Source organism: Carlito syrichta, unplaced genomic scaffold, assembly GCF_000164805.1.
Source record: "Carlito syrichta isolate Samal-C Ts95f unplaced genomic scaffold, Tarsius_syrichta-2.0.1 Scaffold170021, whole genome shotgun sequence".
NCBI classification, from domain to species: domain Eukaryota; kingdom Metazoa; phylum Chordata; class Mammalia; order Primates; family Tarsiidae; genus Carlito; species Carlito syrichta.
In genome coordinates this window covers 5,087-22,966 of record NW_007114117.1, presented here as the reverse complement: position 1 = coordinate 22,966, position 17,880 = coordinate 5,087, and the positions used below count along the sequence as shown (strand labels likewise).

Sequence of the window (17,880 nt, the reverse complement as noted above, 5' to 3'; positions counted from 1 at the left end):
GAAGGCTGAGGTGGAAGGATCACCTGAGCCTGAGGCTGCAGTGGCCGTAAGCATGCCACTGCACTCCAGCCTGAGTGACAGAGGAGACTCCAACGCAAAAAAAAAAAAAAGAATCTCATGGGACCGCGGTCATAGCGCAGTTGCTACACAGTGTGTGACTGTATCCTACTGCGCTCCAGACACTGCCTCCTCAGTCTTCACACAGCCTGTGAGACCAGTGCCCTCCTATTAAGAGGTGAAATGTTTTACCTGAGGATACAGCCTTAGTGACAGAGCCAGCATCTGCACCTAGAACCTGAACTCTGCCTGGGGCATCCCTTTGCCAGAGGACAGAGGGAAGGAGCAGAGGAGTAACTGGACAGAATGAGGTTCACATCCTAGCTCCCCAGATGCCTTCATGTGTTACGTGATCTTGAGAAAGCTCCTTTACCTTGCTGTTCTCATCTGTACAATGGGTAGAACTGAACGATGCCTCATAAGGCTCAGATGAGAGGAGGTGTGTGAGATGCCTAGCACAGTGCTGGACACATAGCAATGCTTGGCCAGTGTTTGGGACTTGGGTGAACAGACGCTGGCCTGCCTGGGCTCTTCACGCCTCGCCTCTGCTGTGTTGCCTGCTTCAGGTGCCGCCACGCTGCCATTGCCAAATACTTCGGGGATGCACCACCTGCCTGCACCAGAGGCTGCGACCACTGCCACAACCCTACGGCTGTGCGGAGGCAGCTGGACGCCTTCGAGCACAGCAGCAGTTGGAGCAAGACCTGCATCAGGCCTTCCCAGGGGAGCGACTTCGACCCCGAGCTGTACGAGGGAGGCCGCAGGGGCTACGGGGGCTTTAGCAGGTGAGGGGCCATGAAACCAGGAATTCCCAACCCATTGGAAATAGTCTGTCGTTCCCCTGGTGCTAAGGCCAGGCCAGAGGTGGCACATGGCTGTAGTCCACTCTCCTGCCCTGTGGACCGTGCTGGGTCCGGGACCTCGATCTTGCTCTGAGCTGCTAGAGACTCAGGGGCACAGCGGCCCCACCGGCAGCATGCGTGGGGAGGGCAAAGCCCAGGCCTGGGCTGCTGCTGCCTGGTCTGTCCCCTAGGTGTGACGAAGGCTCTGGAGGCAGCGGGGATGAGGGCAGAGACGAAGCCCACAAGCGGGAGTGGAAGCTCTTCTATCAGCAGCAGATGAGGCTGCGCAAGGTGAGGGGCGCTTGGCCGGGGCTCAGTGGCCTGTGTAGGGTCTCTGGGGGTCCCCCTGCTCGCACCCTCTCGGCCCCTTCATGGCACTGGACATCCTGCAGCCGACAGGATGCCTTATAGGCCCTTCATGTTGCCTTCCAGGGCAGAGACCCCAAGGCAGAAGAATTTGTACCCCCAGGTCAGTACAGAAATGCTCCTGGGGGCTCGTGGGCTATTCCTAGGGCATGGATGGAGGGTTCTTGCTAGGGAAGTGGGGGACTCCAGAGAGCAGCAGGTTGAGTGGAAGGACCACTCTCCCTCCCCCCAGATGAGGACTGTCCCCTGAAGGAGGCTTCTAGCAGGAGGATCCCCAGGCTCACCGTGAAGGTAAGCGGCAAGCAGCTCCTCACGCGCCCCTCAGGACCCCCCCCACAACCCTGAGGTTGTGTGACCAACCTCCCTCTTCTGTGCCAGGCCCGTGAGCACTGCCTGGGGCTTCTGGAGGAGGCTCTGAGCAGTAACCACCAGGCCACATGTGCCACTGACGGGTAAGTGTCCGAGATCACTGGGCTGGGGGTGAGGGTGAGGGCTGAGGAGGGCTCTCCAAACTCTTGTTCCTTTGGAGGCTGCAGGGACCCCACCCCTCAGGCTTGTTGGGCAGCTTCTCTCCAGATTGTGACCCACCTTACCCCAGAGAGCCAGAGAACAGCCCCACCGGGGACAGGCATGGACACAACTTAATTGTTGCTGGACTGCTGAAGGACATTAAGCCACAGGGTGTTCAGAGAGTCCTGGTCATAATTCCTGTGCCTAAGACCATTCCCACTAGGCTCTGAAGCCATCCTGAGTGCCTGGGAGAGTCCAATAGGAACTCTGTCCAGCAGGCCCACCTGATACCTTGTGCCCGTTCCTACCCGCAGAGCTGACCTCCAGGCCAGTGCCGTGGAACTGGAGCATGAGACGTTCCGCAGCGCTAAGGTGGCCAACCTGTACAAGGCCAGCGTGCTGAAGAAGGTGGGCCTGGCGCAAGGTGGGCAGGCAGGGCCAGGCACGCACAGGGGCTCAGCGTAGGGGGCAGCCTCACCACGCTCTGAGGCTGTCTGCAGGCGCTTGGGCTCCAGGCAGTATAGACTGTCCCTGCTCCCTGCCCCTACCCCAAGAGGCCACTTCTAGGGATGGAGCCCCACTCCTCTCCACCAGCTGGGGGTGTTCCTAGCCTACCCCGTGAGGGCTAGAACTTGCCCAGTTGCTACTTCTTGTGCCTGGAGGCAAAGGAGGCCTGGGGTGGGGACTGTCAGGGGGAGCTCAAGAGCGCCATGGCCTCCCTACCTATCCCTGCCTAGGTGGCTGAGATCCACAGAGCCACCAAGGATGGGCAACCCTTCGACATGAGAGGTAGTGCCAAGAGCTGCAGTACCCAGGCAGAGCCCCCTGAGCCCAACGAGTATGACATCCCACCAGCCTCCCACGTGTACTCGGTAAGTGGCATCCTGGCATCCACCCCACACCTGGGCCCTGGAAATACTCCAGTTTCCGCCTGCACTCGTGGTGTGGAGGGCACATCTCTTGCCGTCTCCTGGCATCAGGGCCCTGGCCCTCTCTTCTCTCCTCTGCTACCTGTACCTTTGCAGGTCCCAGCCTCTTCTCCTGTCAGCCCAGCGGTATCAGTACTAACCTCTTCCCTCCCACACTCCCGAGAGCCCCAACCTGATGTGACCATGATTGGACCAGCCAGGGGTACCCTCGAGGGGTCCTGGTGACCTGAGCATTCTCCTCTTCTCCTCACAGCTGAAACCCAAGCGAGTGGGAGCTGGTTTCCCTAAAGGCTCCCGCCTGTTCCAGACAGCCACAGAGCTAATGGAGACAACTCTGCTCAAGCCGTGCACCCTCCAGCCTGTGCAGGGGGATAAGCAGGAGCTCCCCGGCCAGCCCTGTGGCCTCCAGGATGAGGACAGGAGTGAGGCCCTCCCTGGGCCCAGAGAGGAGACCCCCGGAGGCAGTGCTCACTGTGGGGGGCTCTCCCCTGAGAAGGCAAAAGGCTTCTCTGGGGGCAATTCCCTTGCCAAGGCCCGGGCTGGCAAGAAACAGCAGCTCCTAGCCGCAGCAGCCCACAAGGATTCTCAGAACATCACCCGCTTCTTCTGCCAGAGGGTAGGAAACCCACCTTCACTCGCTTCAGCCCCAAGGACAGAAGGTGCCAGCCCTTCCTGTGGAGGGGTTCAGGGACCCCTTGTGGCCCCAGAGAAGTACACAGATGATGATGGAGCCCAGGGACGTTTGCCTGCCTCTCAGACTGAGCAGTGCTCTGGGGAGGGGCCAAGGTAAGGACACAGGTGGTCATGGTGTCTTCTGGAACCATGTGGCAACAACTTCTTTGCTAACTTTTCTAACTCTGTGCCCTAAGTTGGGCTCTGCTGGGCCAGGGAGCAGCTGGTACTAGAGCTCTGATGCCTGCCCTTCCCTCCGGTCAGCACCTGCCCACTCCGGGACCAGAGGCCTCCTGAAGCCCAGCCCACCACTGCAGAGGAAGCACAGATGGGCAAGCGGCCCAGATCTCAGCAGGTACTATCGGGATGAGGCCATGAGAGAAGGGAGGAGGCCTGTGGATGAGGCCGGTAGCTGCTTTGCTCTGGTCAAGGGTTCGGGAAGATCATCACTTCTTTTCATACCCAGTGGCAGATGGGCTGGGCTGGAGAGGGAACCACTTGATGCTGGGGCTCAGTCTTCCAGAAGGGAGGGAGGCCAGTGGAAGGGGCCCAAGAGTGACCCTCCACCATGACTGTGCTCAGGAGAACCCAGAGAGCCAGACTCAGAAGAGGCCTCGCTCCTCAGCCAAGCCCTCCATCTCAGCTGAGGCCAAGAGCAGCGTCTCGACTGGTGATGAGGACACCTTGAACTCCATGGCCCAAGACCCTCACCAGCCCTCAGCTCCTGGTATCTCCCTGAAGGAGGCTGCAAGTGTCGTTGTCAAGTGTCTGACCCCTTTCTACAAAGAGGGCAAGTTTGCATCTAAGGTAGGGTGAGCAGGTGGGCTGTGCCCTCCCCCACACCTGAAGGACTTGGGTGCACTGGGGGTTGGGAGCACACAATGGGAACCTCAGAACAAAGCAGGACAGAAGCAGGCCAGGCCTGAGGCAAGGCCAATTCCTGCCCTCCCTAGGGCCTGCCCTGCCCTTGGGTCATGGCTGTGGGCCAGGGGTCAGGGTGGGGTTCTGCCCTCTGCCCTCTGCTTCTTTTCTCCCTCTGCCTCGCAGGAATTGTTTAAAGGCTTTGCCCGCCACCTCTCACACTTGTTGACCCGGAAGACTTCTCCTGGAAGGAGTGGTGAGTGCCTGTGTTGCCAGGGCCAGGAGACAATTGAGGGGTGGTCTGCGAGGGAGGGCACTGACCTTCACTTCCTCATGTCCCTTCGATGCAGTAAAAGAAGAGGTCCAGGACCTCATCAAGCACTTTTTCCATGGCCGGGCCCGGTGTGAGAGTGAAGCTGACTGGCACAGCCTGTGTGGCCCACAGAGATGACCAACTGCTGGCTGGGCAGGACTCATGTCCTCCCCCAGACTCCACCGTGGGCCAGCCTGGGACTCGCCTGCTGATGCCACAGACACTGTTTTTTCTCAGGGTCCTTCCCCCTTCCAACCACGCCTTGCTTTGGGGATGGCCCCAGACATCTCCCAAGCCAAGGCTAGAGGTCAAGAGATCAGCCCACCTTTCTTTCTGCTTGCAAAGGACCTTCCTCAGAACATCCCAGTTTCTCCTAGCCCTTGTGGCTGGGTTTTCTGGGCCAGATGCCCAGGATAGGAGGTGGCGGGTGGTGTGGCTGCTGCCAGGAGACGGGGAGGAGGAGTGGCCCTCTACCTCTTGTACTTAACAAGTTTTAAGCCAGAGGCAAAGCCCACCTGAACAAGGTATTGGGGTCTACTCAGGGGAGCCCTTGCCAGCCTCAGGTCCCCCTGGCATTCCCCGCTTCCTTTGAGAGATACCAGCTTCCTATCTTGCCCTAGGCACCAAGCTTGTGGGCAGTGGGGCGGCAGTTCAGCTCCTGGTCAGGAAGGCCAGGCCCAACTGAGATGTTTACGAGAGGAATAAAGTCCTGTTTGTTCTGACGCATGAACATGCAAACACAGCCCTTTTCTCTTGGGAGTTTTATTTCCTCAGCAGCTGCTGCTCCCAGGCCTAGGCTTGGCCTAACGTGGAGCCTGGTGCCGAGTGGGCATCTCCCCCAGACTGGGCAATATTAGATACCCAAGCTGAGTTCCTGCAGCCCCACCTCGCACCTGGGCCCACCCTGGAGAGTCTGGCAGTTTTCTTTCCCAGTTGATGACACTCGACAGCCTATGCCTCCTGGCCTGCACTTGGGCCAGCTGTGCTGTACTGTGGAGGGTTTCAGAACAGCCTGGCAGTAAAGTCTAGTCCAGCATGACAGAACAAAGTAGGGAAGGAGCTGGCTAGGTGCAAGGCCAAGACCAGCTCCTGCCCTCCCTGAGGCTTGCCTTGCCCTTGGGTCGTGGATGCACTTGGACCTAGGATATACAGCTGGGTCAGTTTGACCCATGACCATTGGCCACCTGGTACACGGCTAGGCAGACAGCAGGTGTCAAATGTCGGAACCAGCACCCTACTGTGGGAGTAGGGATAGCATCCAAGGCAGACCGTCTGGGTGAGACTCGAGCAGGGAGAAGCTGCCTTCTCGCCCGCCCTCCTGGAGTCCTCTCAGTAGAGGCCAGGCCACTCGGTGCAAGAGTTGCTGCTGTCCAGCAGGAAGATGATGGTGTGGAGCAGCTCCTGGGCCTGCGGGAAAGGCGTGCTAGGACAGGCTCCCCTGGCCAGCCCCGCCCCTGCCCGCAGCCCTCCTGAGCAGGGGGCTTCAGCCCGGGCCCAGGCTCCTGCTGCATGCCAGGGCCGGGCAAGGCACTCACATCCGCCTTCTCAGTGTACCAGAGGCCTGGCCATTTACCTGCGGCAGCTCAAACCAGATGGTCTGGGGGCTGTCGGCCGAGCCATAGTTGAGTTCCAGGCCAGGGGGTCCGTCTGCCTCTAGTGGGCTTAGCAGGTGCAGCCGCTGCAGGGCCTTCAGGGTGATGCTGCAGCACAGTTTCTGGAGGGTGGGTACAGCAGAAACAGCAGGGTTTGGCTCCTTGGGGGGCATCAATGTGGGTGGTGGGAGAGGAACGGCCTGAGGGTCACCAGGCCTGCACTGGGACAGGAGCTTTGCCCACCTGGGAGCTGGGGTCCATGAGGATGAGGTGCTGGCAGTTGAGCCCCAGGAGGGCAGGTCCAGGCAGGGCCAGGTTGCTCACACGCAGCACCACGTAGACGGTGTAGCCATAGAGGGGCAGCTGACTCATGGCCTCTGGGGGTGGAGAGGGCCAGGGCAGGAGTTCTGACTGCCAGGCCCTGGTACTTGCCCTGCTCGGCCCCCCGGGTCAGGTGAGAGGAGCAGGGCAGATGGAGACACCTCCGCAGCCCCTCCACCCATACCTCTTCCCTCCTGATCCTCCAGTCTCCACCCCAGCAGCCCCCTTCCCCGGACCCACCGATGAAACTGATCTGGGCTTTCTGGGAGCTGTGTCCTTGCAGCTGCCTCAGCTCCTGGCCCATCAAGCTCTTTATGGTGGCCACATTCACCTGCCGGTGCAACGGCTTTGGGATGTAAGCCAGCAGGTCCTGCCTAGGATGCATGGCTGGGGTCAGTTCTGACCACCTGGTGCAGGGCTGAGCATACAGCAGGTGCCAAATAACTAACCAACGCCTGTTGTGAATAAGGTTAGGGATCCATACACGTGAATGAGGTAGAGGCCCTGCCCCGGAGGATCTTGGGGTGAGGGCAGGGGACAGGCGTCCACAGCCTCTGCTGCTCCAGGCCGATCTGATGAGGGCCAGGAAGGGGGCCTAGACCTCAGAAGAGGGAATGGGGGACCAGAGGTAGGACAGAAGGGATGATGGCAAGACCTGGGAGGCTGAGCTCCCCACTCACTCTGAGGGGGAGTCCTTGTTAGCCCCACTGAGGTGCTGCAGGGCAGCCAGCCTGGCGAGCTGGGCATCTGCCTGGGCGCTGACCAGCAGTTTCCCCTGAAGGTAGTCCCGCAGCACCTGAGAGGGCAGATCGTGAGAGGCCAGCTATGGCCCAGGACCCCCATTCCAAGCCCATTCCGGCCACCATCCTCTTCCAGCCACCACATCCTTGTGGGAAGGGGGCTTGGAGGTTGCCCAGGCAGGGGAGCCAACCTGGCTGTAGTGGGCACTGATGTAGTTGGGGTTCTCAAAATGCAGCGCGGTCTCCCAACCGAGCCGCCGGCTGTGCAGGCTCACGTCCTGGTCCACCACCACGCTGTTGAGGTACTCGCAGGGCCGCAGGGGCCGCACCAGCTGGCCTGCACAGGGAGGCCAGCTTTGCCCGAAGCCCTGCTGCTGCTTAGACCACACCCTGCCCTGCTGCCCCAGCAGAAACCAAAACCTCCTCACCCCTGAGCAGGAGAGATCCTGCAGGTGAGTTCCCTCCCCAGCTCACCCTCCCCTTTGATGAGGAAGAGGGCAAATTCCTGCACTTCCTGGGGCTCCGTGATGCCCATCTCCCGGCACAGCTCCTCCAGCACTTCCGCTGCCACCTGAGCATGCAGACAGGGCCACGATGAGGGGGAAGGAGGCCAGTGAGGCCCAGAACGGAGGCCCGTGCCCTCTCTCCCTGGTGGCCCCTGTGCTCACCGTGAAGGTCCGGATATTTGTTCTGTAATCCACACCCCCAGGCAGGTGAATGAGAAGCAAGCGGGCTGCCTGCCCTTTCTGCCAAGGCAGGAGGCAGGGTCAGTCCCCCGGCAGGCAGACGTCCCTGCTCCCCGCTCCCCTGTGGACACCGCCCCAGCCCCGGGGAGTCCCAGGACACCCAGTACCAGGAAGGCCTGCATTTCACCCGGTGGGGGCAGCCGCCGGCGACCCCCGTATTTGACCGTGCACTGGAGGTGCTCCTGGCTGCTCCGGGCCAGCTCTGCGGAGGAGCCAGGCTGGGGTCATGGGTATGTCCAAGCCCCTCCCTACCCAGCCAGCTTCCCAGTCTTCCTCCCCCGGGCACCTTGGCTGGGGCCTGAATCCTGAAAGAACTTGGTCACGTAGGGCATCAGCGTGGTCGATGGGGGAAAGAAGCCTGTGAGGAGGCTGAGGATGCTCCAGCCTCGAGCACAGCGTTCCCTGTGGGGCAGAGAGCCTGGGCTTCAGGCAGGCCAGGCCGCAGCACTGGCTGCTCCCAGGAGCCGTGCCACCCCGCCAGCCTCCACTCACGGCCGGGGATGTCCCGTGACCTGCTTGATGACCTGGCAGTAAATCTCATCCCTGAGTTGCTCCTCCCGGCACAGCTGTGGGAACAGCAAGGGCAGGTGGGCAGGACAGGGGCTGGGCTGAGGTGGCATGAGGGCATGGGGTCTGGAGCCCTGGAGAAGTCCTGCTAACAGCCCTGGGCTGGGCTTGGGTCAGGGTCACATCCTCACCGTCCCCTCTGGGTATCACTTAGCTTAATCGCACCTGCACGACTGATCATGTTCTTTCTACTACTTTCTTCCCTGCTGCTGTCTTCAGAGAGACTTTGGGGCTCCACTTTATCTTTGACCTCTAAGCATGGCAATGCCCTTGAGCCTGTCAGTCTGCCCTCTCCCTGATGGGCTCAGCCGTCCCTGTCTCCTGACTCCTTGGTATCTCTCTCTAGCCCAGACTTCTCCTTTGAACCCCAGGCCCCTCCACTTGGGAAGTCTGGGATTTCAGACCTCACACGTCCAAAACAGATTCCTCTGCCAGCCCAGACCTGCTCCTTGTTGGAGAGTCATCACCCTGGCCTCACAGCCCATGTGCAGCTGGTCAGCAGCCCCTGCTGGCTCCGAATCTTCCTGTTTCTCCCTTTGCGCTGGCCCTGAGCCCAGGCCAGCACCCTCTCACCTGGGACCACTGCAACAACCTCCTCTTGCCCTTCAGTCCCCAGAATCTCAACAGCCGGAGTGACCCTGCAAAGTGTAAGCTGAGTCTCTTCAAAACCCTCCAGTGGTTCCCCATCTCTCTAGAAAAATCAAAGACCTACAGAGACTCCATGGCCCACTGTGACTTGGAGCCACTCTCCCCCTCACTTGCCCTCTGGCCTTGCTGCTGTGTGATGGCTCAGCCTCTTGTCTGGACTGTCCCCCTGCCCTTCTCTCTGTTGCCCTGTGCTCATGGCTCACTCCTTGGCTCCTGCAGGTCTCCCCAGGCGACGCCTTCTCCGCCATATCCCTGCTGCTTTCTGACTCTCCATGGCACCTTTCACACCCGGACACGTTACATCCTTGTGGGCTGACTGTCTCATTGTAGGCCCTGCAGGGACTTAGCCTGTTGGCTTCACCACCATGCCCCTGCATGCAGTAGGTACTCGGGAAATACGTGGGATGGTTTGAAGGAACAGTGACCAAGGGAGGGGGCTCTCATTCAGGTCCGGGCTGGAGGAGCACTTGAGGCTTGTGGCCTCTGACCTGGCTTGCAGCACCCAGCCCTGGCTCACCTTCAACAGCTCGTAGAGCAGATCCAGCTCATCCTTGCCCCGGGGCTTGGACCGGTCACCCATAAATTGCATCAGGGCTGCAGGCAAGGTAAGAAGCATGATAGGTTGGGCTGGGGCTGGTCCTGGCGCAAGCTGTCCCTAGGCAGGGCCTTGCCTGCCATCTGATGCCTCACGCCAAAACGCATAGTAGCTGCTGGCTGCAGCTTGACCCACGAGAAAACAAAGGTTAGAGAGATTCCGTGGGTGCCCAAGGCCACACAGTGCATAGTGTGGGCTGGACCCATCTATTGTCTTCTGCCCCAGACTCAGCACACCCCACTCCTTGGGCTGGGGTAGAAGTGGGTGAGGGCCCTGATGATACAGGAGCCAGGGGTGAGCCTCCCTGAATTGGCAGACTGGGGCAGAGCTCAAGGAGAGAAGGGACCAGGTGCCTAGGTCCATGGCACTGCAGACATAGGGACCCGAGACATCCATGGCCACTTACCCTGGAAGCTTGCCACAGCCTGCTTGCTGGTGTCCTCATCCCTGAGGATGATGAGGGACTCCTGGATGGGAGCCTGTGGCCAAAGTGGTGGGACCATGGGTCTGGGGTCTGCAGGGGTCAGAGGGCAGATCTACCAACCAGACCCTTCCCGGTGCCTCACCTTGGTGTACTGCACCAGGCTGTCTATGACCTTCCCCTCAGCACCTCCACCTGTTGGGGCCGGCCTGTGGGGGACAGGAGAATAGCCCTTGTGCCCACTGTATGGGGAGGGTGCCAAGAGCACTGGCCCGGTGGCTCTCAGCAGGGCTCTTGCTTTGGGAAGGCTGAGGGCGGACAGGCACAGGGGTTGTCTCAAGCCACTCACGAGGTCCGAGGCTTCCGGAAGTAGCGCAGGGCAAATTCCTGCATGGTGTAGTTGTGGGACTCAATGGACAGAGAGGCGTAGGCCACCGAGGAGGGCAGGCTGGTGGCCTCTGAGTCATCACTGTATACCTGACTCCGGGGGCGGGCAGGGTACTGGGAGCACAGGAAATCCAGTGCCACCCTTGTTGCCCACTGGTCTGTCCCAGAGGCCCTGCCTCAGCCCCATTCCCACCCCAGCCAGACCCGAGGAGTGACACCAGAAGCCAGGGAAGTCAAGAGCTGTTTATTGCGCGTCTTCTAGGGTGGCATTGAACTAAGTACTGCATGGGATACTAGAGCAGCGAGCAGCCCAGCCCCTGCAGGAGCTCACAGTCTTGCTGGGGAGACAAGGCAAGCGATCTGCATAGGGCAGAGAGGGTAGCACCAGACAAACACTTCCCACCAGGCCACAGGAGGTGGGCAGCAGAGGGGTGCTGGCACCCCATAGCCTCGGGCAGGCACACCCCTTCCTTCCTCGACTCCTAGGCAGGCCTCGCCTCTGCCTCTCCCGTCTTCCTCACCTCCGAGGCCCTGTCCCACCGCGCCAGCCCTGGCTCCCCCAGAGACAGCTGACTCTTGCGCCGGCTGCTCCTCTGCTCCGGCAGGAAGGAAAAGTCGGGAGCAGCAGCCGGCTGCACGATGTTGGCAGGAAAGAGTCCAGAACGGCCCCCGACAGAGCCAAACTGCCAGCCTAGAAGGCATCCGGGGACAGTGGCTCACCCTTCTGGCCCCTCTGCCCCCCACAGGCTCTGCCAAGCAGTGCCCTCCCTGTGCCAGCTGCCTACTGGTCCCTGGTGATACCTTGCTCCAGACTGGTCACTGGCAACAGCTTGATGAGGTCCCCGCGGTGGAAGTTGAGGAGGCTGCAGTCATCAGTGATGTAGCTGCGCAGGGCGATGACATAGCCAGAGTCCTAGGGGCAGCTGGGTGAGCGACCGGGAGCCCCAAGCTTGCCTGTGCCTCCCTGTCATGCCCACTCCTGCCCAGACTGCCAAAATTTCAAAGACCGGGCTCAAACTCCCAGCGCCACCCCCGGGAAACCAGACAGGGCAAGATGCAGCATTGGTGGAGGCTCCCGCCTGGCCCCTGGGCCACACTTGCCTGCTTGAGCTCGTTCAGGAACAGCTCCACCATGGCCTTGATGGCCCTGGCCCTGGCCGTGCGCAGCACCAGCTGCTCAGTCTTCAGTGACAGCTCCAGGGTGGAGTCGCCCCGGCACTCCATGCCCAGCACCTCTGCAAAGCTGTGCACGGGCAGGGCATGAGCGGAGGCCATCGCGCCCCCCACCTCCCGCCTAGGCTGTGGGCCTGCCCACCTGTATGAACAGAGCGTCTTCAGCTGGTCGGGGTGGAAGCCGGGGCCCTGGGTCATCTTGAGCAGCCGCAGCCCCCGGTGGGACACACCTAGGAGCTGCACATCACTGCCACTCTCGCCCTGCCAGGAAGGTAGCAGGTCACTGGCAGGCTCCTAAGCCCCGCTGCTGCCCAAGATGCCCTGGAGCTTCTCAGGGCCAATGGCCAGGCTTTGTCCTTCTGCCCCACCCCCCAGCTCCTCTCCTATCCACAGAGAACCCGTGCACCCCAGGACCCAGACCCGCTGGGGACCTGGCATCCCCGTTCCCGACCCCAGCACCACTGACCGAGGCAGGAAAGATGCGGGAGAAGTAATTGGCCCAGTTGTCCCTGGCGGCCACCACGATGCGCTTCTTGACGCTGTCTTCAGCAGTGGCGAGGGAGTCCAGCCCCACTTCCAAGTCTCCTTCAGACGGGAAGGGCCCAGCTGTCCCCAGGGCCCTCTCCTCACAGAGGGCAGGCCCCAGGTCCACTCCCACGGCCCCTTCCTCCCTCAAGGCAGGCCTAGCCCTCCCTCTCCAAGTGCCCTGAGTGCACACCCAGCAGGTCTTTCATTCTGCGTCGCTCATCCTGGGAGATGCGGATGCAGGACTCGGCAAAGGTGTCCCGCAGGACCTGGGGGCAGAGGCAGGTGGTCACCACCAGGCCTGGAGGCCAGAGCCCACCAGGGGAGCAGCTGTCGACGGGTGAGGAGGAAAAGCTTGAGAGCCAGTAGAGGCCGCTTCATCCCTGGGCTTGTCTGTCTCAACAGGGCCAACTGGGGGCCTAGGTGGGGACATGGAGGGGTGGAGGCTCCCAAGTCCAGAGCCACGTCCACCCACCCGTCTCACCTGTCCCTCCCTCCCCCCTTCACCTCACTGCCCAGAGACCCCACGAAGACGGTCCTTGGGTCAGCCGAGATACATTTCCCTGAAGGAACAAGATTTGGTGGGGGAGGGGAGAAAGGAAGGCTACTTCAGAATTGGGGGAAACAGAGGCACACCCCTGGGACCATCCAGAGGTGGCAAAGTGACAACCATTTATTATCGACTGTGTGTTACAGCCTGTGGTGTGTACTGTATATACTTTGCTTTTCATCCTCATCCGTAAAGCTAGGTTGACAATGGCGCCTACTTCACAGGGCTGTTGTGAAGATGAATAAGTGAAGACTGGGCAGGGCATACAGAAAGTGCCCCGTAGGTGCTGGCTGCCATCATGCCCCACGCTGGTGTGAACTTGGCCCAGGCGTTCGGCAAAGGGCAGCAGGAATGCAGTCTGCCTGCCAATGTCGCAGGCGGGCAGGTGGTCCAGGCTCTTACCTGCTCACAAAGGAGCTGGAGGCAGTAGGGATGGCTGAAGTTCTCCCGCGGGTAGAACACCTGGAGGAGGGTGCAGAAGAGATGAGACCAGGGGGTCTGGTGCTCCTGCCCAGCCCGCCTCTGCCTCCCAAGCCTGCAAAACCAGCCTTAGAGAGGCGGGCTGTGGGGAGGGGATGCTGAGGTCCCACCGCCTCTCAGCCAGCCCGCAGAGGCCAGGCTGAGGCCCGATCCTCATGCCCACCTCCTTGCGCAGAAACAACTTCCAGGGCGTGCTGGCATAGGAGAAGCACACGCTGCCCGAGGGCACCAGCAGCTGAGTGGGGGGCCCCTGGTCCCTCATGGGCTCCACCAAGCCTGGAGGGGAGGGGTGAAGAGCCTCAGGCAAGGGCAGGAGAGAAGAGCCCCTCGTCCCCAGCAGCCCTCCACGGGCCTGGCTTTCTTGACCACCAGTTGCCTCGCTCCCGCCCACAGTGCCGTCTCCTGCCTCCATTTCCGGTCCTAAGCTTTCCCTGGTGTCCTTGAGGCTCATGGGCCCTCCATGGCCACGTCAGCTAGCACCACACGATTCTCCACAGTGCTGTTAGGGCTGCATCGCGGACAACACCCTGTGTGTGACAGTCCCAAGGTGCCAGGCCCTGCCCTGGGCAGGAATGCAGAAGTTGGGGCTGACTGAGGCTCCAAAGTCCAGAAGCTCTAGCAGCTGATCTCAGCCACGTGGAAATGCCTTCGGCCATAGGCACCTGGAGGCTGTGGGAACGCTGCCTCTGCCCCCCGTGACTCCCACCACGCAGGGGATGTGGGGCTCCTCACCGTGAGGCTCAGCCGGAAGGGTCTCTGGGTCCTCTGGCAGAGGCAGTGGGGGCACTGGTGGAGGTGGGGGTGCCTGGGGGGCGGGCGGGTTCTGGCCAAACAGATCCCGGAGGGGCCCCTGCTTTTCCTTGATGGAGCTGGAGGGCCCGAGCTGTAGCGGGGCCTTGGGTCGAGGAGCCACCACGGGTGGGGGGCCCTTTCCTAGGCCAGGGGACAGCGTCTGAGGGCACAGAGAGAAGGCATGCGAGCTGAGTCGATGGACGAAGCCACGTTTATCCCGAGAGCCTCGGACTCCCGAGTAGTGCAGCCCTCCCTGGAGGAGACAGGAGGGGCAGCTCACCGAAGGGGGCGAGTGGGCACCGTAGATCCCCAGCTTGGCCAGAGCCTCATCCTTAGGGTCGTTTTTCTTCTGGAAAGCTTTGGGAGTCCTCGTGGGAGAAGGAAGAGACCACCAGGTCCACAGGGTGATTCCCTGAGGAGCAGAGCAGCCCTGGCCACCTCCCCCGGGGGCCCACCTGGATGGCTGCACAGGCACAGGCACGGGGCCCGGGCGGCTCTGGTACATGCGGATGATGTTGCCAATTTCCCTGCTGGGCTTCTGCCGCGGGGGCGTGGGGTCCAAGCTGCGCACCACGGGCCCCCTGCCCTGGGCCGGCTCTTGGCCATGGCTGGGCCCTGCCTCCTTGGCTGGCTCGGCTGCAGCCTCTTTTGCAGCCTTGGCGCCACCTTGTTTCAACGGCTTCTTCACCACCGGGGCAAGAGGAGGAGGAGACAGCGCTGACCAGGAAAAGAGGGAAGACGTTAAACGCCGTACAGAGATGGGCAGGACCCCAGCCCTCCTGTCTGCTCTCCCCCCCACCCCCACCTGCTTCTGCTGCTTCTTCTTGCTCCTCCGGTGTCTCCTCCTGGGGCATCTGGACCATGGCTGGAGGCTTCACCGTCTTCACCATGATCTGCTGCTGCCCTGTAAGTGCCCGGATGGCAGCGCGGCCCCCCGCACTTGCCCAGCCGCCTCCCCCAGCTGGGCTTCTGGGTGGACCACGGACTTGGGAGAGCCGAGGGCCCCACCCCTCCCCGGACCAGGACGGGGCGCTAGCTGAGTTTCTGCGGGCCTGCCACCCCGAGCGCCCTCACCCATCTTCTGGAAATAGTTCCGTTTCTGCTGGAAGCTCTTCGGCCGCCGGGGCCTGTCGTCAGCCTCCTCCAAGGTCTCCTCCTGGTTGGAGGCAGAAGCGAGGAGCAGCCCGGCCCGCCACGTCGCCACACTCACACACCCTCTCAGGCCCCCGGGGCTGGGCCCAGGAGCCTCTTCTCTGCCTCTGCCAGCTCACCCCGCCTGTGTCCGCCACCCCAAGGCCCCGGCTGCCCCACCTTAGGCCCTGCCACCTGCCTGGCCTTGGCTCCTCACCTTCAGACAGGCACCCCTCGCTTCTAGCTCAGTCTCTGGCTCCTTCTGGGGGGCAGGGGGCTTGGTGGCCTTAGGAGTGATGACTGGAGGTGGGGCCTGGGATGCAGCCCCGGAGCCCCGAGCCTGGCGCTGCCACTGCTGGGTCTGCTGCTCCAGGGAGAGGGTCATGGCCTGAGTGGTCATCTGCTGGGCCTGAAGGGGGAAGGGCGGTGGGCCGGTTCAGAGCCAGGCCCAGCCCCACCCGCAGACCCCCCCCCAGGCAGCCCCTCCTGCCTGTCCTCACCAGAATCAGTGCCTGCTGGTTGATGAAGTTCTGCTGCTGGAGTGCCAGCTGCCTCGCATCCACGTTGGGAAGCAGGGGCTGTGGCGGTGGCTGCGGCTGCGGTGGCACCACCATGGCTGTGGGGCGGCGGGTGACCAGAGCGGTGAGCACAAGGCCATTCTCAAGGCCCGTGCCCACTGTGCACTCTGGGCTCCCAGCAGGCCCCTTCCTCCTCTAGTCCCAGGACTGGTGGTTGCTCTTCTGGTCCCCGGCCCGGCCTCACCTGGCATGGCGGGGACTGCGCCCATGGCTGGCATCATGGGCATGGGTGCAGGCATCATGGCTGGCTGGTATCCGGGCATCTGCATCATTCCTGGGTACACTAGGGGAACAGGGCATTCCTGGGTCAGTTCTGCCCTGGACCCGTTTCCCAGAGAAGAGCATCGGCCACTGGGGTACAGACCAGAGCACCAATCCCAGCTGCCGGAGTGGTTCCAGGCCACGCCTGCCCCCATTGCCCACGCTGGCTTCTGGATGCGAAGTCGCCCCACACTCACCCATGGGGTAGCCTTGCTGCGTGGGCCCAACGGCACCCCCTCCCTTCATGCGGTCACTCAAAGTCCAGCCTTGCTCCAGATCCTGAAGGGACAGTGGTCCCAGAGTCAGAGCTGGGGCCCTGGGAGAAATTCGAGGGGCAGCAGAGGCCCTGGAGGGGTGGGGGCAGGGGTAGAGGCCGGGGTGTGCAGGACACTCACGCTGAGGCCTGGGGAGAGGACTGGCTGGAAGAGGTGGTCCAGAAAGCCATCCAGGCTCCCTGGCGCCCGGGTCTCCCCTGTGGGATGAGGAGAGGGTTGGTGCCGTCCATCTGGGGCATGGGCTTCCCACACTCTGCCAACTTCAGTGTGCCTACTCCAGCCTTACCTGTGTGGCCCCTGGTGGGCAGTGCTGGGGCTGGACCTGGAGGGGGTCCTGGAGGCAAGGAGGGGGCCTGGACGCCAGGGGCAGGGGGGATGGCCTCAGCTCTGCAGGAAATAGAGTCTATTTAAGGGGGCTGCAGAGGCTGGCGGGCACCTAGGTGGAGGCAACAGGTAGAACCTGCTATGAGGATTACCCCATGGGTGGGAGAAGGCTTGGGTGGGAGGACTGGGCCTGCCATAGCTCCCATGAGCCACTGGGCGTGGCAGGGTGGCTGTGGGGTCACCAGCAGGGGCGTGCCCAGGACAGGGGTGCTCGGGCAGCACCTACAAGCCGAGAGGGGCGATGGGGTAGCTGCGGGGACTGGCTGGGTCCCCCAGATCCTCAGTCTGGCCGACGAGGTCCAGCACAAAGTCGCAACCGGCCAAGTCCTGCCACGAGTCCTCGGAGTGCAGGGATACAGACCAGCCACGCGGGGGCGCCTCCAGGCCTCTGGGGAGGAGCAGGGGGTGTGTCAGCGAGGCAGACGACCATCCTGAGGGGGCCAGGACCACAGGGCAGGCCAAGGGGAGGGGACTGGAGAAGGGAGGATGGCTGTGGAACCACCTGGACCCCCGTCTGCTGAACGCTGGGCAGCTCTCCTCTGTTGGCAGTTCACAGCCCCCCTATTTACGCCGGCTCTAAGGCGCACATTGACGTATTGACCTACCGGGTTAGAATCTGGGCCATGGGTGCTCCCACCCGCCCCTCACCCGCCCCCCACCCCCGTTATAATCTCTGCTCTTTGCTCCCCATCTTGAATCTACAACCTGGACTCCGCCCATTGTCTCTCACACCTCGGGGCACACCCCCACCCCCGGCTCTCGGTGGGAGAGTGGGCTGGGGGGCGAGGAAGATGCAGGAGGGGGTGGGACAATGGTCAACTCTGGTCGTGCTGTCCCCTCCTCCCAGACCCCCCTTACTTGCTCTGCAGGATCCATCCGGCCAATTGCTCCCCTGTGGTCCAGGACTCTACCTCAGCCGAGTAGCACTCCTCTGCAGGGGTGAGGCATGGGGACAAGAGTGAGGGACGGCAGGGTCTGCCCTGATGGGAAAGGGCCGCTGTCTCCAGGGGGGTTTCACAAATCCAGGACACCGGGGAGATCAGAGTCACCACGCAGAGGCGGCAGGAAGGATGAGAGGCAGCCCTCACCGCTGAAGGTGAACACGTCCAGCGCCATGCGGCCCCGCCGCCAGCCAGCCATCCACTCGAGCTGGGTGGGCGGGTG

At 62.1% G+C, this 17,880-nt stretch overlaps 2 protein-coding genes across 3 annotated transcripts in view; one reads left to right on the top strand and one right to left on the bottom strand.

Moving 5' to 3' along the window:
* The window catches only part of RECQL5 (RecQ like helicase 5), a 46,194-nt gene extending 40,902 nt beyond the window's left edge, over positions 1 to 5,292 (top strand). For both annotated transcript variants that reach the window (XM_008051347.2, XM_008051346.2), the window contains exons 8-19: positions 624 to 842; positions 1,091 to 1,190; positions 1,332 to 1,368; positions 1,498 to 1,556; positions 1,644 to 1,717; positions 2,090 to 2,183; positions 2,513 to 2,647; positions 2,958 to 3,490; positions 3,641 to 3,731; positions 3,959 to 4,183; positions 4,424 to 4,493; positions 4,588 to 5,292. In XM_008051347.2, coding sequence (XP_008049538.1) covers positions 624 to 842; positions 1,091 to 1,190; positions 1,332 to 1,368; positions 1,498 to 1,556; positions 1,644 to 1,717; positions 2,090 to 2,183; positions 2,513 to 2,647; positions 2,958 to 3,490; positions 3,641 to 3,731; positions 3,959 to 4,183; positions 4,424 to 4,493; positions 4,588 to 4,688 — 1,738 coding nt within the window. In that variant the 3' untranslated portion in view covers positions 4,689 to 5,292. The remainder of the gene's footprint in view (positions 1 to 623; positions 843 to 1,090; positions 1,191 to 1,331; positions 1,369 to 1,497; positions 1,557 to 1,643; positions 1,718 to 2,089; positions 2,184 to 2,512; positions 2,648 to 2,957; positions 3,491 to 3,640; positions 3,732 to 3,958; positions 4,184 to 4,423; positions 4,494 to 4,587) is intronic.
* A 508-nt stretch (positions 5,293 to 5,800) lies between these two features.
* Positions 5,801 to 17,880, bottom strand: part of MYO15B (myosin XVB) — a 15,323-nt gene continuing 3,243 nt past the window's right edge. The window contains exons 8-44 of the mRNA XM_021709267.1: positions 17,805 to 17,880; positions 17,575 to 17,647; positions 16,943 to 17,104; positions 16,619 to 16,719; positions 16,453 to 16,529; positions 16,255 to 16,336; positions 15,981 to 16,079; positions 15,719 to 15,834; positions 15,436 to 15,627; positions 15,162 to 15,240; positions 14,893 to 14,991; positions 14,543 to 14,804; positions 14,368 to 14,455; positions 14,028 to 14,247; positions 13,459 to 13,571; positions 13,218 to 13,277; positions 12,459 to 12,534; positions 12,207 to 12,325; positions 11,883 to 12,001; positions 11,669 to 11,810; positions 11,369 to 11,480; positions 11,089 to 11,258; positions 10,530 to 10,681; positions 10,326 to 10,389; positions 10,166 to 10,238; positions 9,682 to 9,758; positions 8,442 to 8,515; positions 8,236 to 8,351; positions 8,057 to 8,151; positions 7,872 to 7,949; positions 7,678 to 7,774; positions 7,395 to 7,540; positions 7,144 to 7,259; positions 6,704 to 6,837; positions 6,386 to 6,519; positions 6,124 to 6,264; positions 5,801 to 5,957 (exon numbers count right to left, since the gene is read on the bottom strand). Of these exons, the coding sequence (XP_021564942.1) occupies positions 5,880 to 5,957; positions 6,124 to 6,264; positions 6,386 to 6,519; positions 6,704 to 6,837; positions 7,144 to 7,259; positions 7,395 to 7,540; positions 7,678 to 7,774; positions 7,872 to 7,949; positions 8,057 to 8,151; positions 8,236 to 8,351; positions 8,442 to 8,515; positions 9,682 to 9,758; positions 10,166 to 10,238; positions 10,326 to 10,389; positions 10,530 to 10,681; positions 11,089 to 11,258; positions 11,369 to 11,480; positions 11,669 to 11,810; positions 11,883 to 12,001; positions 12,207 to 12,325; positions 12,459 to 12,534; positions 13,218 to 13,277; positions 13,459 to 13,571; positions 14,028 to 14,247; positions 14,368 to 14,455; positions 14,543 to 14,804; positions 14,893 to 14,991; positions 15,162 to 15,240; positions 15,436 to 15,627; positions 15,719 to 15,834; positions 15,981 to 16,079; positions 16,255 to 16,336; positions 16,453 to 16,529; positions 16,619 to 16,719; positions 16,943 to 17,104; positions 17,575 to 17,647; positions 17,805 to 17,880 (4,212 nt within the window). The 3' untranslated portion in view covers positions 5,801 to 5,879. The remainder of the gene's footprint in view (positions 5,958 to 6,123; positions 6,265 to 6,385; positions 6,520 to 6,703; positions 6,838 to 7,143; positions 7,260 to 7,394; positions 7,541 to 7,677; positions 7,775 to 7,871; positions 7,950 to 8,056; positions 8,152 to 8,235; positions 8,352 to 8,441; positions 8,516 to 9,681; positions 9,759 to 10,165; positions 10,239 to 10,325; positions 10,390 to 10,529; positions 10,682 to 11,088; positions 11,259 to 11,368; positions 11,481 to 11,668; positions 11,811 to 11,882; positions 12,002 to 12,206; positions 12,326 to 12,458; positions 12,535 to 13,217; positions 13,278 to 13,458; positions 13,572 to 14,027; positions 14,248 to 14,367; positions 14,456 to 14,542; positions 14,805 to 14,892; positions 14,992 to 15,161; positions 15,241 to 15,435; positions 15,628 to 15,718; positions 15,835 to 15,980; positions 16,080 to 16,254; positions 16,337 to 16,452; positions 16,530 to 16,618; positions 16,720 to 16,942; positions 17,105 to 17,574; positions 17,648 to 17,804) is intronic.